This window comes from Loxodonta africana, chromosome 19 (assembly GCF_030014295.1).
Source record: "Loxodonta africana isolate mLoxAfr1 chromosome 19, mLoxAfr1.hap2, whole genome shotgun sequence".
Classification (NCBI taxonomy): domain Eukaryota; kingdom Metazoa; phylum Chordata; class Mammalia; order Proboscidea; family Elephantidae; genus Loxodonta; species Loxodonta africana.
In genome coordinates this window covers 34,489,059-34,506,224 of record NC_087360.1, presented here as the reverse complement: position 1 = coordinate 34,506,224, position 17,166 = coordinate 34,489,059, and the positions used below count along the sequence as shown (strand labels likewise).

The 17,166-nt window shown below is 41.6% G+C and overlaps 1 protein-coding gene across 1 annotated transcript in view; it reads right to left on the bottom strand.

Annotated features, from left to right (window-relative positions):
* The window catches only part of CLTCL1 (clathrin heavy chain like 1), a gene marked incomplete at its 5' end in the record, with an annotated part of 157,252 nt that overhangs the window by 68,769 nt on the left and 71,317 nt on the right, over positions 1-17,166 (bottom strand). The window contains 7 exon segments of the mRNA XM_064271932.1: positions 562-796; positions 1,180-1,322; positions 1,559-1,684; positions 2,785-2,948; positions 8,748-8,928; positions 9,799-9,963; positions 12,126-12,332. Coding sequence (XP_064128002.1) covers positions 562-796; positions 1,180-1,322; positions 1,559-1,684; positions 2,785-2,948; positions 8,748-8,928; positions 9,799-9,963; positions 12,126-12,332 — 1,221 coding nt within the window.

Genomic DNA, 17,166 nt, shown 5'->3' with positions numbered 1-17,166 from the left:
AGCCAGGGCAGCGGTGAGGAGGAGACCTGGGTGAATGTTTCACCAGGAGGAACCAGCAAGTGTTACACTGGCTGGAAAGAGCTGGTGATGTACGCCTACAGAGGACAATTCCAAGAAAAGGAGCAGGATGTGCAAAGAAATACAGAACAGGAAGTATCCAGAGAAGAGCAGGCTATTCAGGGTGCAGTGTCAAGAGGGGGAGGCTGGACAGATCGGCAGGGGGTAGAAGGTGGAGGTCCACAGAAGAACGCACAAGTCAGGCTAAGGAGTTCACTGTCACCCGCAAGACACCAGGTAACACTGAGGATTGTACGCAGAGGAGTGCCAGGTCAGATTCACGGCATATAAAGTGCGTAGATAATAACATATACAAATAGGGCATAAGCAGGTCAGAAACAAAGTGTCAAAATTATAAGGAAATCCAGTGTATGAAAAGGACCTCGTGACCCACCAGTGTCAGGCTCAGAGAGAGCCCTGAGCAGCCCCCGCACTGCACACATCTGAAGCACTGCACATGAGGTCAGAGCAACACCCAGCAGCTAAGTTGTATCTGTTGCTCACCTGGATAAGCTCATGGTCACACTGTCCCCACTTGTAGGCAACACAGACCAGATGTGCATCCCGCTTCTCACAGTACCAGTGCACCATGCTGCTGTTGTAGAAGGCATTCTCTCTCAAGAATCACTCTGGGCTGTTGTTGCTGTCGATGTAGATTTTTGCCAGTGCATTGTGAGTTGCAGGCTCGTCAAAGCCTTCATGAATCCAGGACTCCAACCATGGCAGTAACAATTTTAGCCTTTGAAAGAAGGAAAAGCACCATAAAAGTCACAATGCTAATACCAGAAATATCCAGGGCAATCCTTGGGCTCTCCAGGTTGCTTCTTAGAAAAACAAAAAATCCCACCTCTCATTCCATTAACCTTAGGATGCTCTAGAGACAAAGACAGAACTGGTTTCCAAATTGATTTCAATTGTTAAGTTTCTTTTCCCACAGGTCTTCAGTGCCAATAGCAAGTAACTCAATACTAGATCTAAGATTTGGCACAAGAAAGGCCAGCCATGAGACAGTCCTGAGGCTGGGCAGCCAATCACTAAGACATTGTGGAGAATCTGGCAGAGACTTAACAATGGACACGAGAATCCAGGGGCAAGGGAAAATATGAAGTTAAGATACCTTACCTGTTTCTTTTTTCTACTTCGGCCACTAGCTCATCAGTAGAAAACTGTCCTCTAACTACCATAATTAGATTTTTAATGATTTCCTCAGAACAATCCACATCCAACAGCCCTCCAACCACAGCTGGTATCCAGCTAGGGTTGACCTAGAATAGTCAAGGTGGCAACTTCAGTGCTGTAGACACAGGTCATCACTACCAGTCTCCCAGGGTTTGTGCAGTGTGGACAATGACCTGAAAAGGCTCCCTTCAAACTGACAGTCTCTGAAATGTTGTTCAAAATCAGAGGCAGCCTCTCAAGTATAGACTATTACCACCGACCAAGGCATGGAGGCAGCCGGGCATCATCCCTGTGAAGCTGGCAATGACTATCCCAGCAGCACCTTCTGAACGTAAATCTCAATGTACTTCTGCAGGTTGGTGCAGTATAAGTAAAGGACAAGGTTGTGGACAAAGCTGAACTGATCATACACAATGATAACAGGAAGCTGGTCTGTGAGTTTGGCGTTCTATGTACCGGAAAGCATAGAATAAGCTAGGCAGTGATGACCTCACAGAGCTAGACCTCAGGGGTCATGAATCAGCACAGGGACTTGACTACTTCTAAAACAGAATGATCCCACAGGTGACCTGGAATGAGAGCTCGCTGCAGATATGTTATCACTTTAGGAATACAGTATTCGACTAAAGAAAAAAAACAGCTAAATTTGGCAATAACATTGCAAAAATGTTCAAGATAAATCTGGGTTAAGACAAACAGCTCATTGTCCACTAATGTGACCCAGACCAGGTAGCAGAGAGTGGGCCGCTCTCAAGAACAGCATGTCTGCTCGGAAAGGCTGGCTTTTCAGACAAGCAGCTACATTTCATGGACACATCAGCCTGTTGGTACAGGTGGGATGCCTGCCATACAGAATGCACTTTGGAAGGACGGCCAGCAGTTCATGCAATCATTTTTCCCCTTATTTGGGCCTATACCTAGACTGCATTTTCTAGACTTCCTTGTAGTTTTAGGTGTGACCTGGGTTTCGGTGGAACGTGAATTGAGGTGTTGTTCGCCACTTCCAGACCTCACTCATAAAAAACACCCACACCTGCTTCTCTGTTCTCTTGCCTTCTTCCAGTTGCCTGGAAAGACAATATTTGGGGTGATGTGTTGAAGATGGTAAAGCAGCCATCGGCCTGTTCCTTGAAGACTGTGACAGCAAAGGCCAACACTGACCTCAACATTCAGTGAGGGTTGTCACGTTAGAAAGAAGTACACTTCTTGTTCTTTAAGTTACTAGCACTAAGAGGTCCATTTGTCTACCACACCCTAGCCACACAGCTTGGATGCTGTCCAAATACAACGCAGCAGAAAACTCCCTCAATTCACATGTCAGATCAGTAAGAGTACAACCTCAAGCTTCTTTCTGCAAAGGGGTCTTACAACAAGGAGTGGATTCCTCTAAGAACTTTATACCAGAGTAGAGGTCTGCCACTGGGGACGAAGGGAACATCTGTGAGGCAAATCCAGCTTTTCAACTCTTGTGCAGTTTGGTCAATGTTTTTCCCATTCTGACATCATGGGAGCAGCTCAAGGAAGGAGACAGTGCCTGGCCACACTCACCTTCAGGAAGTTCTTCACACGTTCTGGCCTGTAGCAGTTACCTTCTCAGCATATTCTTTCCACCTCCTTAATCTGACCTGTGTTACAGGCAGCCTGAATGTACTTGAAGTGCACATCTGCATGTTGGCTAAAGTTCACAATGGAGCCCGGGAAGTAGAAGAGGCCTATAAAGAGAGATGGTTCTGTTTCGTGACATTGGTTGCCAATCCCATGACATGTCAACTCTCTCTCCTTCTTGATTCTGGGCTCATTACCAGCTTTCCAGTCCTCTCCTGCCTTCTCATCTTTGCCCCGAGCTGGTGTGCCCATTGAGTCTTGTTTTGTTTTATGGGCCTCTCTAACCTTTGGATGAAGGGTGAACCTCAGGAGTTACTTTGGTACTGTATTAAAAGGGTGTCTGGGGGCCATACTTTCGGGGTTTCTCCAGTCTTTGTCAGACCAGTAAGTCTGGTCTTTTTTTGTGAGCTAGAATTTTGTTCTACATTTTTCTCCAGCTCTGTCTGGGACCCTCTATTGTGATCCCTATCAGAGTAGTTGGTGGTTGTTGCCGGCAGCATGTAGTTGTGCTGGGCTCAGTCTGGTAGAGGCCGAGGTAGTTGTGGTCCATTAGTCCTTTGGAATTATCTTTCCCTTGTGTCTTTTTTCATTCTCCCTTGCTCCTGACAGGGTGGGACACCCTTTGTGCAGCTCACAAGCTTTTAAGACCCCAGATGCTACTTACCAAAGTAGGATGTGGAACATTTTCTTTATAAACTGTTATGCCAGTTGAGCTAGATGTTCCCTGAGACCATGGTCCCCACAGTCCTCGGCCCAGTAATTCGGTCCCTCAGGGAGTGTGGATGTGTCTGTGAAACTTCTATGACCTTGTCGTGGTCAAGTTGTGCTGACTTCCCCAGTACTGTGTACTGTCTTACCCTTTACCAAAGTCTATTGTCTATTTCGTGTTTTTTCCTCCCCACTGCTCCCCTCCCTTGAAACCGTCGAGGATTGTTTCTTTCTGTGTGTAAACCTTCTCAACAGTTTTCATAGTACTGGCCTCATACAGTGTTTGTCCTTTTGTGATTGACTTATTTCACTCAGCATAATGACCTCAAGATTCATCCACGTTGTGAGATGTTTCACAGATTCATTGTTCTTTATCGCTGCGCACTATTCCATTGTGTGTATATACCATAGTTTGTTTATCCATTCATCTGTTGATGGGCACTTAGGTTGTTTCCATCTTTTTGCTATTGTGAATAATACTGAAATGAACATAGGTGTGCATGTCTATTTGTGTGACAGCTCTTATTTCTCTAGGATATATTCTTAGGAGTGGGATTGCTGGATAGTATATCTATTTTTAGCTTTTTAAGGAAGCACTATATTGTTTTCCAAAACAGTTGTACCATTTTACATTCCCACCAGCAGTGCATAAGAGTTCCAAATTCCCCAGAGCCTCTCCAACATTTGTTATTTTCTGATTTTTTGATTTGTGCCGGTAATGTTGGGGTGAGGTGGTATCTCATTGTAATTTTGATTTGCATTTCTCTAATTGCTGTTGATGGAGAGCATTTCCTCATGTGTCTGTTAGCCACCTGAATGTCTTCTTTGGTGAAGTGTCTGTTCACATCCTTGTCCATTTTTTTATATTGAATTACTTGTCTTTTTGTTGTAGAGGTGTTGGACTTTCCTACAGATTTTAAAGATTACACCTTTGACAGATTCGTGATAGCCAAAAAAATTTTTCCCCCAGTCTGGAGGCTCTCTTTTTACTCTTTTGGTGAAGTCTTTTGATGAGCATATAAGTGTTTAATTTTTAGAAGATCCCAGTCATCTAGCTTATCTTCTGGTGTTTGTGTATCATTAGTTATGTTTTGTATCCAATTTATGCCATGTATCAGGGACTCTAGCACTGCCCCTCTTTCTTCTCCTATGATCTTTATAGTTTTTGGTTTTATATTTCAGTTTTTGATCCATTTTGAATTAGTTTTTGTGTATGGTGTGAGGTATGGGTCCTTCTTCTTTTTTTTTTTTTTACAGATGGACATCCAGTTTTGCCAGCACCATTTGTTAAAAAGGCTGTTTTTTTCCCCATTTAATGGACTTTGGGCTTTTGTAGAAGATCAGGTGACCGTAGGTGAGTGGATTTACATCTGGGTTCTCAATTCTGTTCCATTGGTCAATGTATCTGTCATTGTACCAGCACCAGGCTGTTTTGACTACAATAACTGTATAGTAGTGTCTTGGTCATCTAGTGCTGCTATAACAGAAATACCGCAGTTAGCTTTAACAAAGAGAAGTTTATTCTCTCACAGTCCAGTAGGCTACAAGTCTGAATTCAGGGTGTCAGCTCCAGGGGAAGGCTTTCTTCTCTCTGTTGACTACGGAGGAAGGTCCTTGTCATCAGTCTTTCCTTGGTCTGGGAGCATCTCAGCACAGGAACCTCAGGTCCAAAGAACACCATCTGCTCCCAGCACTGCTTTCTTGGTGGTATGAGGTCCCCACTCTCTGCTAGCTTCCCTTTCCATTCACCTCTTGAGAGATAAAAGGTGGTGCAGATCACACCCCAGGGAAACTCCCTTTACACTGGAGCAGGGAGGTGAGCTGAGCCAGGGTGTTACATCCCACCCTAATCCTTTAACCACAGGCAGAGATTATGATTTATAACACATAGGAAAATCACAAAATGGAAGGCAGCCACACATGGCCTAACCAAGTTAATACACACATTTTTTGGGGGGACATAAGTTAATCCACAACAAGTAGGCTCGGAGGTCAGGTAGTGTAAGTCCTCCTACTTTATTCCTTTTCTTCAATAGTGCTTTACTTATCTAGGGCCTCTTTCCTTTCCATATAAAGTTAATAATTAGTTTTTTCCATCTCGTTAAAGAATGCTGTTTATATCTGGATTGGAACTGCATTATTATCTGTAGATGGTTTTGGGTAGAATTGACATTTTCACAATGTTGAGTCTACTTATCCATAAGCATGGTATATTTTTCCATTTATGTAGGTCTTGTTTGGTTTCTTGCAGTAGTGTTTTGTAGTTTTCTTTTTATAGGTCTTTTATGTCCCTGGTTAGATTTATTCCTAAATATTTTATTATTTTAGGGGCTATTATAAATGGTATTGTGTTATGGATTGAACTGTGTCCCCCAGAAATGTGTGTCAACTTGGCTAGGCCATAATTCCCAGTATTTTGTGATGTTCCTATGTGTTGTAAATCCTGCCTCTATGATGTTAATGAGGCCGGACCAATCTACAAGATTAGGTTGTGTCTTAAGTCAATCTCTTTTGAGATATAAAAGAGAGAAGCAAGCAGAGAGTTGGGGGACCTCATACCACCAAGAAAGCAGTGCGGGGAGTGGAGCATATCCATTGGACCTGAGGTTCCTGCACTGAGAAGCTCCTAGACCGGGAGAAGAAAGATGACGAGGACCTTCTCCCAGGGTCCACAGAGAGAGAAAGCCTCTCTAAACTGTGAGAGAATAAATTTGCCTTTGTTAAAGCCATCCACCCATGGTATTTTGGTTATAGCAGCACTAAATAACTAAGACATATTGCTTTCCTGATTTCTTTTTCATAGTTCTCTTTATTGGTGTATAGGAATCCAACTGATTTTTGTATGCTTACCTAGTATCCTGTACAGGGTCAGCGGAAAAGAGGAAGACCCTCAACAAGGTGGATTGACACCGTGGGTGCAACAATGAGCTCAAGCATAACAACGATTGTAAGGATGGCACAGGACCAGGCAGTGTTTCATTTTATTGTGCACAGTGTCGCTATGAGTCGGAACTGACTCGATGGCACCTAACAACAACAACACCACCTAGTATCCTGCTACTCTGCAGAATCTTTCTATTAGTTCCAGTAGTTTTCTTGTAGACTCCTTTGGGTTCTCTATGTATAGTATCATATCATCCACAAATAAGGACAGTTTTACTTCTTCCTTACCAATTTGGATGCCTTTTCTTTCTTTTTCTTGCCTTATTGCTCTAGCTAGCACTTCTAGCACAATGTTAAATAGGAGTGGTGATAAAGGGCACCCTTGTCTTGTTCCTGTTCTCGGGGGAATGTTTTCAGCCTCTCTCCATTAAGAATGATGTTAGCTGTTGGTTTTGAATAGATGCCCTTTATTATGTTGAGGAACTTTCCTTCTATACGTATTTTATTGAGAGTTTTTATCAGGAATGGGTGTTGGACTTTATCGAATGCCTTTTCTGTGTCGATTGAGATGATCATGTGAGTCTTTTATTTATGTGGTGGATTATGCTGATTTTCTAATGCGGAATCATCCATGCTTACTTGGTATGAATCTCACTTGGTCATGGTATATTTTTTTTTTATATGATGCTGAATTCTACTGGCTAGAATTTTGTTGAGAATTTCTGCATCTACATTTATGAGGGCTATTGGTCTGTAATTTTCTTTTTTTGTGGTGTCTTTGCCTGGTTTTGCAATCAGGGTTACACTGGCTAATGTATATGATTTTTATAATCTATTTTGGGCATCACCCAAAAATAGCAAGTCAGATTTCCACCACATTTGGGAGGTACACACGGGGTATTTTGATGTAAACACTGGCTATGTGGTGTATATGGAAGTCCATCTGGGGCCCAGGTGCACCTCAGGTGGTCATCTTCAAGAATAGTTCAAACTAAGATTGCCTGAGAGGGCTACGTGATTGCTGCTCTAAAAAGACATACCAGGAACAGATAAAACAATGGCCCAAACAGGAGCCTGGAAATTAAAGGTCTACTCTTGGACACAAACATCATTTTTGATAAAGTACAGGGTCAGAAAAAACAAGGGAAACCCTCAATTAGATGGACTGACACAATAGCCAAAACAGCGGACTCAAACATATCAAAGATCATGAAGATGGTACAGGACTGGGCACTGTTTTATTCTGTTATACATAAAGGTGCCTTGAGTCAGAGTTGACTCAATGGCACTCAACAACATCAGACATTGAACTGATGGCACACACACGAGCCCCAAGGAGAGTCACAGAAATTCAGTTGACAGAAGCTAATGATGTTCCTAGCCAATGCAAGCATCAGCTGGGAGATACTAGTAACAATGACATACTGTAACATGATACATCAGAAAAGACCACTTTCCTGATAGGGTCTTTAGCTGTCACCCTGATGTGTAAGTGGTGAAACACACATATAACAGTCGAAGAAACAAAAGCTCTGACAATGGGAACAGAAGCTGGCCAGCCCCAAGGCTGATGGTTTCCCCACTAACCCTACTCTACTGCCATCTCTGACCCAGCTCCACCTAGTCCTCTGCTGCAGTGGGGTCTTCTGAAGAGCAGGCCAACTCATGTCCCTCCACAGCCCCAGTCTCACTAGGCACACAGCAGTGGCTTGATGCCCTACCGGATAAATGCTCAGTCTCTGTCCGGGGCCGGCCAGACAGCCCCCAGCTTGTACCCAACAGGACAGGGAAAGCCATTTTCCCCCATAGCACACTTTTTTGGTATGATGCCCAAAAAGGAAAAAAAAGAGTCAACCACCAGCCCTAGCAATCAACTGGGTAACACATACCAGAAACCAATGAAACTGCCATCACGGGCTCAGGAGAAGATAAACGAAGCACTCTCTCAGAGTCAAGACGACCAGACACCGAGCCCTTTCATTATGACTCACAACTATGAGTAACAGAATTGTAAAGAATGTTGTGCAAACTGTGCTAGGTAGAGACACAGGGTTCCACAGAGGATCCTCAGGGGGATTCTAAATCTCCCCACCCCAATACCAACCAATCTGATTTCTCCCTCTGGAATGCCGGAAAGGGTACTTTAAGCTGACTAACATACAGCAGGACAGCAGTGATATTTTGCCATTGACCAGATATCTAAGGCCATGAGTGTTACATCCTGCCTGGCTTTGCAGGAGGACCCAATTTTATTTTGGGCAAGTACACAGCAACCCTGAGAAAGGAGGTAACAGTTCCGTGGCTGCACTGCTTACCTTCCCAACTCTTGAAGGACTCAAAGAGCTCCACCAAGGATTGTGTACGCGACTGCTCATAGTACTTGGATACCACCCGCACACACAGCTTGAGGTTCTGTCTGACATTCACAGACAGCATAGCACGCAGACACTCCATGGAATCCTCCACTGACAAGGAGCCAAAGAAATCTCTAAGCCACTGTGATGCAAGTAAGTTTGTCAACAACTATGTACAATTTTTCCCCCTCTTTTTAAACTTGTGGTGAAAATATGCACATCAAAACATCTGCCAACACAATTTCCACATTTATAATTCAATGACATTGATTATACTTTTCATGTTGTGACACCATTATTGCTATCCTTTTCCAAAATATTCCACCACCATTAACATAAACTCAATGCTCCCCCGCCAAAATTTCCCCATCCCTCCCAACCCTGGTAACCATTACTAATCTTTGGTTTCTATCTACATATTTGCTTACTTCATATAAGTGAGGTCATTGTACAATCTTAAATATTGCTAACCTGGTAAAATTTTTTTTTCTGGAGTGTCAAATATATAAAGAATTTCCAGTTCAAAGAACTGAAAAGCAACTCTCCATCATGGTAAAAAGTGGAAGCTGGGAGTAAACTCGGGATAAGACACTGACCTAAACTGCCACAGATGCTGGAATGTTCCATGTTTAATAATAAAACCTACTCTGTAAATTGGAATGCACAGCTATTGTAGCTTTTTCTGATGTTTTCAGACAACCCTGCTAGGGCTGTTATCTCTATTCCTGATAATAAACTAAGTCAAAGGTGGACAATGGAAAGAAAAAGAGGTAACACAGGGCCCAGATGCGCTGTTAAGCAAGTAAGGTTTGTGCACGTGCTGCATCATAACTGCTTTTGGCAGTAAAGTATGGCATGTGAGAGCAGTGACAAGGCCCATGCCTAGGGAAAACACACACCATGGCTCCATAAGTCACCAACAGCTGGAAATTGGGTGCGAAATTTGGGAGCATGCAGTAATAGTGACTGGTGAACACCAGCCACAACAGGGATGGTTTAGCAGTTCCCTTACCTCAGGACTTAGGAGGTGAGTGTGGACCACAACCCTCTTGATGTCACAGAGATCGATGTAGTGCTCTAGTGCTCTCTGTAGGAGGCCTGCCTTTTCATAGAGCTGGGCAATGTGGGTCCAATCATAATGTGTGAACATTTGATTTCCAAGGATGGCATCTGCAACCTATCAAACAGTGAACTCAGTAAGGAAGCCTTCACCACAGCAATCACATTTGAAGAGCGGCTGTTCACTGTGCCTTCCCGGTACAGCTATACAACCAGGGCTCAGGGAGAAGCGATGCTAGTACCTAAAGGTGCTTCACCATGTCTATGCCCCACCCACATTCACATTTCTGTATCAGCAGCTGGCGCTTGCGGGTCCCAAGCAGACCCTGGCCATCCTTTCCAGTCACCTGAGGCCCTTCCACAAGGTTCTGTCCTCCCATATTGCAGTCAGGCCTGGGACACATGGCTGTAGAGTTGGGCACGAGAGAAAGGCTGAGGCTCTACCATAAAGCAATACTACTAGGATTAGTCCAGTTCACTGCTGCTGCGTTTTAGCAGTCACATTCTTACAGGCTTTTCTACGGCAAGATCAATGTGAGGGCTCAACTCTGATTCAATAGCCCTCCTTCTTTACTGAGCTCAATTCTCACTAACAGTCAAAATCAGATCTGAAAGAAATAAATCATACTTGTGTTTACTAGACTTCTCTAGTTGGTCAAAGATAGAAAATAGGAGTCGGAAGTTGCATTTAAAAAATAACAAACACTCCTGGAAAAAATTTGATGAGGCTAAAAATTATCTTTAAATATGTCATCTCTGGGCTAAGACTGCTGGGTCAACACAGCAACTTTGTGCTCTTGCTAAGGGACCTTACTTTCAATATCTAACCAGTAACTACTCTTTTTTTAAGGTGAATTTTTATTTATTGTGCTTTAAGTGAAAGTTTACAAGTCAAGTCAGTCTCTCATACAAAAACTTACGTACACCTTGCTATGTGCTCCTAGTTGCTCTCCCCTAATGAGACAACACACTCCTCCTCTCTACCCTGTATTCCCTGTGTCCATTCAGCCAGCTCCTGTCCCCCTCTGCCTTCTCATCTCATCTCCAGACAGAAGCTGCCCACATTGTCTTAGGTGTCTACTTGAGCCAAGATGCTCACTCCTCACCAGTATCATTTTGTCTTATAGTCCAGTCCAATCCTGTCTGAAGAGTTGGCTTTGGGAATGCTAATCAGTGACTACTCTTGATGAGATGTGCTCCTGTGGCCCTTCACTTGCCATCTAGCACACTCATTCCCATTCCTTCAGGGATATGAAGACCAACCAAATGCAGTGCTGGCCAAATAGATGGAAATCCCAGCTCCAGTTGAACATCACACTGCCCCTAGATGATGCATACTCTGGGTTTCCTACAGAGTATGACCCAACCATATCCAAGAGCAGAATTTTGCAACATCTGGCCCTTACCCATTTCCCCCCGCCTTTTGCTTCCTTTAGATTTATCCTTACTATCCTCTTGCTTTTAAACATTTCCACCTTATTATATCAGCAGTGTAATTTAGAAAACTTAGAAGACATTGTCCAGTCTCCTCCATCCAGAGAAGACCACTCCCAGCAAATCAGGGCAGCGTGACCAGCACTGGTAGCACCTTGCTGAGCTGCCTGCCCACCCAGGATGCCTCCCTTTGGTGGTCTGGGCTCTTTTTAAGTTCTGTCTGCTGAACCTCTAAGTGGTGCCTGGTTTCTGTTTCAAAACTCATTTATTAAAAACTGTTATATTTAACCACCAAACCATGAATCAATTAGCAGCACCTTTTTTTTGTTTTCCTTCCTAGAAGTGGGTTATGACACACACATCAGCAGTGACCTTGTCAAGGTGAATAAACTGAGGTAACAGGACAATGTAATTAACACGCTGTTTCTTAATTATAAAAATAATATATGATTATTAAAGAAAAACAAGTTGGAAGACAGATAAGTGAAGAATAAAGTGAACTTATACAACCCTAGCCTCTCAGAAAACCACGGTTAACAGTGTGATATAAATCTCTCCAGACCTCCTTTCTGCATATATACCCAAATCTAACCAAAAACACATGTGATTTGATCATCCCCACCCAACTTTCAGTCAAAAGATGATGCCCTGACAAGAACTGTTTCTATGAAAATTTTGCACGGTGTCTTGTAGAAAAGCAATGAAGAATACCCACCAAGGAGTGCAAAGATAGACATCTGGGTGACCATCCCCAGCCTACAGCTACTGTGTGCAGCCAGCCAGTTCCACTCATGCTGCTGAACCAGGTGCTCTGCCTGCTGGTTTTAGCCGGGAAATCTCACTTGCCTTGGGTGCATGAATCAGGTTCATCTCCAACAGTCGAGTCTGGAGGTGACCCTCAGCTGGGTGATTATTCTTCAAGGCATCCAACAAGAAGGATGTACATTGCTGAATTAAACTGTTTTCCATGAAAACATCTACAATCTGAAACAGACGACAAGTCACATTTTCACCCAAGACAAACAGTGCTTTATTTTCCCATTGAAAGGGTTCCTAAAATTGAACCTCATTCAGAAATTCACAATTAGTTCCTTCCTTTGCATTTTCTTATGTCACCAAAATCCACAGAATTCATGGCCACTAATTATTTCAAGAACTTCATGGAATTATATCACCTCTGTCATATTCACCACCAGGACACTGTACTAGGGTACAGTAACTTATGAATCCTCTGAAGTGATTGAAGCAGTCTTAATAATACATCACTTATGCAAATCCCAGAGGAGGCTGATGCCTGGGCACTTAGTCCATTTACTATCATATTACTCAGACACAATTAAGAAAATGCAATGACATCTATCATTAAAGTTAAACAGATACTAATTTAAAGAATTAAGAAGCCTTGATAAGAGGTGGAAACATAGGTAATGAATAAACAATTTTTGTTTCCATATTCAACATATAATAGGAAAATTTATATTAAATATTCTTCAAAATATAATCCAGATGTAAACCAGAGCCTCCTCTCCTAAAAAAAAAAAAAAAAAAAAAAAACCTCTCCTAGATCTAAGTAAATTTGGCTAGCTGACAAAGAAACAGAGAAGGTGCAAATAACCACAATAAGAAACAAAATTGGAGACAGTACAACTGACTGAAACAATAGAAGCAAAAAAGATTGTAACAATACTATGAACAACTGTACTCCAACAAACTTGGTAGCTTAGATGAAATGGACAAATTCCTAGAAACACATAATCTATCAAAACTGACTGAAAAGGAAGGAGTAAATCTCAACAGACATAACAAGTGAAGCGGCTCAATCAGTAATAAAAAATCTCCCAACAAAGAAAAACCCAGGTCCAGATGGCTTCTCTGGGGAATTCTACCTATCATTTAGAGAAGAACTGACACCAATCCTGTTCAAACTCTTCCAAAAGTGGAGGAGGAAGGAATACACTCCAACTTTTTCTATGAAGCCAGCATCACCTTAACACCAAAGACACCACAAGAAAACTACAGACCAACACCCCTTATGAATATAGATAGTAAAATTCTCAATATGATACTAGTGAACAGAATCCAGTAGTATATTAAAAGAATTATACACCATACCCAAGTGAGATTTATTTCAGGAATGCAAAGACGGTTCAACATTAGAAAATCAATCAATGTAGTATATCACATTAATAAAACAAAGGAAAATAACCACATGATCATTTCAATTGATGCAGAAAAGACGTGATAAAATCCAACACCCTTTCTTAATAAAAACTTTCAACAAGACAGGAGTAAAAGAGAAGTTCCTCAACATGTTTAAGGGCATTTATGAAAAACCAACAGTTGACATTATACTCAATGGAGAAAGACTGAGAACCTTCCCTTTGAAAACGGAAACAAGACAAGGATGCCTGCTCTCATTACTCCTATTAAATATTGTATTAGAAGTCCTAGCCAAGGAAATAAGGAAAGAAAAAGAAATGAAAAGTATCCAAATTGCAAAGAGGTAAAATTATCTTTATTCACAAGTGATATGATCCTACATATAGAAAACTCCAAAGAATCCATTAGAAAGCCTTTAGAAATAGAGGAATTTAGCAAAGTTGCAGCATACAAGGTCAACACACAAAAATCATTTGGTTTTCTATATACCAGCCATGAGAAATCTGAAAAGACTAAGAGAACAACTCCATTTAAAATAGCATCTAAGAGAATAAAATACTTAAGTATAAATTTACCATGGGATGTTGTTATGGATTGAATTGTGTCCCTGGAAAATATCTGTTGTAAATCCTAATCTCTGCCTGTGGTTATAATCCCATTTGTGAATGGGTTATGCTCGTTATATTAACGAGGCAGGATTAGGTTATGTTAATGATGTTTAGGTTATGTTTGTTATGTTAATGAGGTAGAATTAGGGTGTATCTTGAGCCAATCTCGTTTGAGATATAAAAGAGATTAAACAAGCAAGCTAAGTAGTAGAGATGCGGGAAGAGAGATGCCAAGCCATATGAAGATCACCCAGGAGCTGAAGCTCAGAAGAGACAAGGACTTCCCTCCAGAGCTGACAGACAGACAAAGCCCTCCCCTAGAGGTGGCACAGTGAATTTGGACTTCTAGCCTCCTAAACTGTGAGAGAATAAATTTCTGTTTGTTAAAGCCACCCATTTGTGGTATTTCTGATAGCAGTACCAGATAACTAAGACAGATGTCAAAACTTATGCAATGAGAATTACAAAACACTGCTGAAAGAGATTAAAAAAGACCTAAATAGATGGAAGGACATTCCATATTCATGGATTGGAGGACTTAATATAGCTCTCTTAGACTGGGTTCTCTAGAGAAGCAAAACCAGCAAAGTGTATGTATGTATGCATGTATAAATAAATAAATATAGGTTATTTTATATATATATATATAGGTTACTATACACACATACATACATATATATATATCAAGGAAACGGCCCACACAGTTGCAGAGGCTGTAATGTCCCAAGTCTGTGGGTCAGGAAAGACGCTTCTTCTGATTCATGTAGCCACAGACACTGGCAAACCCAAGATCACCAGGCTGGAGAGCAGGGCTGTTGCTCACAGGCTGTGAAGATCGACAAATCCCAAGATCAGCAGGCAAGACTGCAGGTGAGTTGCTAGCTCAAGTCCTAAGAACCAGAGATCAGATGAACAGGAGACAGCTGCAGGATCCAGAATGAGCAAAAGCCCCAGAGCCCTGCCTAAACATCCACCCACACTCGATACAGGCCATATGCTCAAGGAAACTCCCCCTTCAACTGACTGGCTACTTACAGCAGATCCCATCGTGGGGGTGATCACATATCAAATCTCAACAGGGAAGTGATTGCAACATTATACAACTGCCAGAACACTGAAGATCATGGTCCAGCCAAACTGACACACATCTTTTTTTAAATTGTGCTTTAAGTGAAAATTTACAGTTCAAGTTAGTTTCTCATATAAAAATTTGTACACACATTGTTATGTGACCCTAGTTGCTTTCCCTATAATGTGACAGCACACTTGACACACATCTTAACCATCACAATAGGCAATATGTTAATACCATCGAAAACGATCTATAGATTCAACACTATCCTCATCAAAATCCCAACGGCATTTTCTTTTTTTACAAAAATGAAAAAACTAAACCTTAACTTTATATGGATAGGCAAGAGGACCTGAATAGCCAAAGCCATCTTGAAGAACAAAGTGGAAGGCATCACATTTCCTAATTTCAAAACATATTACACAGCTACCGTAATCAAAACAGCCTGGTACTGGCTTAATGACAGACACACAGACCAGTGGAGCAGAACTGAAAACTCAGAAATAAATCCATACATCTACGGTCAACTGATTTTCAACAAAGATGCTATCCTAGTTATCTAGCGCTGCTGTAACAGAAATACCACAAGCAGATGGCTTTAACAAAGAGAAATTTATTCTCATAGTCTAGGAGTCTAGAAGTCCAAATTCAGGGCATCAGCTCCAGGGAAAGGCTTTCTCTTTTGGCTCCAGAGGAAGGTCCTTGTCATCTGGGAGCTTTTCCACACAGGAACCCTGGATCCAAATGACGTACTCTGCTCCCGATGCTGCTTTCTTAGTTGTATGAGGTCCTCCTGTCTCTCTGCTCACTTCTTTCTTTTATATTTCAAAACAGATTGGCCTAAGACACAATCTAATCTTGTAGACCTCATCAACATAACTGCCACTAATCTATCTCATTAACATCATAGTGAAAAAATTTAAAACACATAGGAAAATCGTATCAGATGACAAAATGGTGGACAGTCACACAATACTGGGAATCATGGCATAGCCAAATTAATACACATATTTTTGGGGGACACAATTCAATCCATGACAGATGCTAGGTCCATTCAGCGGGGAAGGAACAGTCTTTTCAACAAATGGTGCTGGTAAAATTTACATCCACATGCAGAAAAGTGAAGCAATATCCATATGTCACACCATACACAAAAAACTAATTAAAAAGGATCAAGGACCTAAATATTAAAGCTAAAACCCCAAAGTTACTGGAAGAAAATACAGGGGTGAAGCTCTGGGACCTACTTTTTTTCCACTGATAGATTATCAAACTCAAAAACAAATTCACGAGCAGCAGAAATCACTGGGACCTCATAAAAATTAAATACCTGTCTGCATCAAAAGACTATTAAAAGAGTAAAAAGACAACCTACAGACTGGGAAAAAATCTTCAGGAATAATATATTCGATAAGAGTCTTATATTTAAAAAAATATATAAAACTTGTACAATTTAACAACAGAAAGACAAATAACCTAATCAAAAAATGGACAAAGGGCACGAACAGAAACTTTCCCAACAAGTATACAGGCACACCTCATTTTATTGCACTTCGCTTTATTGCACTTCACAGATACTATGTTTTTTACAAATTGAAGGTTTGTGCCAACGCTGCATCAACCAAGCCTATTGGTGCCATTTTTCTAACAGCACGTGCTCACTTCTGGTCTCTGTGTCACATTTTAATAATTATTGCAATATTTCAAACTTTTTCATTGTTATTATATGTTACGGTGATCTGTGATCTTTCATGTTACTATTGTAATTTTGGGGGCCACCACAAACTGTGCCCATATAAGACGGCGAACTTAATCAACAAATTGATAAATGTTGTGTGTGTTCTGACTACTTATCCGACTAGCTGTTCCCCCGTCTCTCTCTCCTCAGGTCTCCTATTGCCTGAGAGACAATGATATTGAAATTAAGCCAAGCAATTACCCTACAATGGCCTCTAAGTGTTCCAAGTGAATGGAAAAGTTGCACGTCTCTCACCTGAAATCAAAAGCTAGAAATGATTGAGCTTAGTGAGGAAGAGCACGCTAAAAG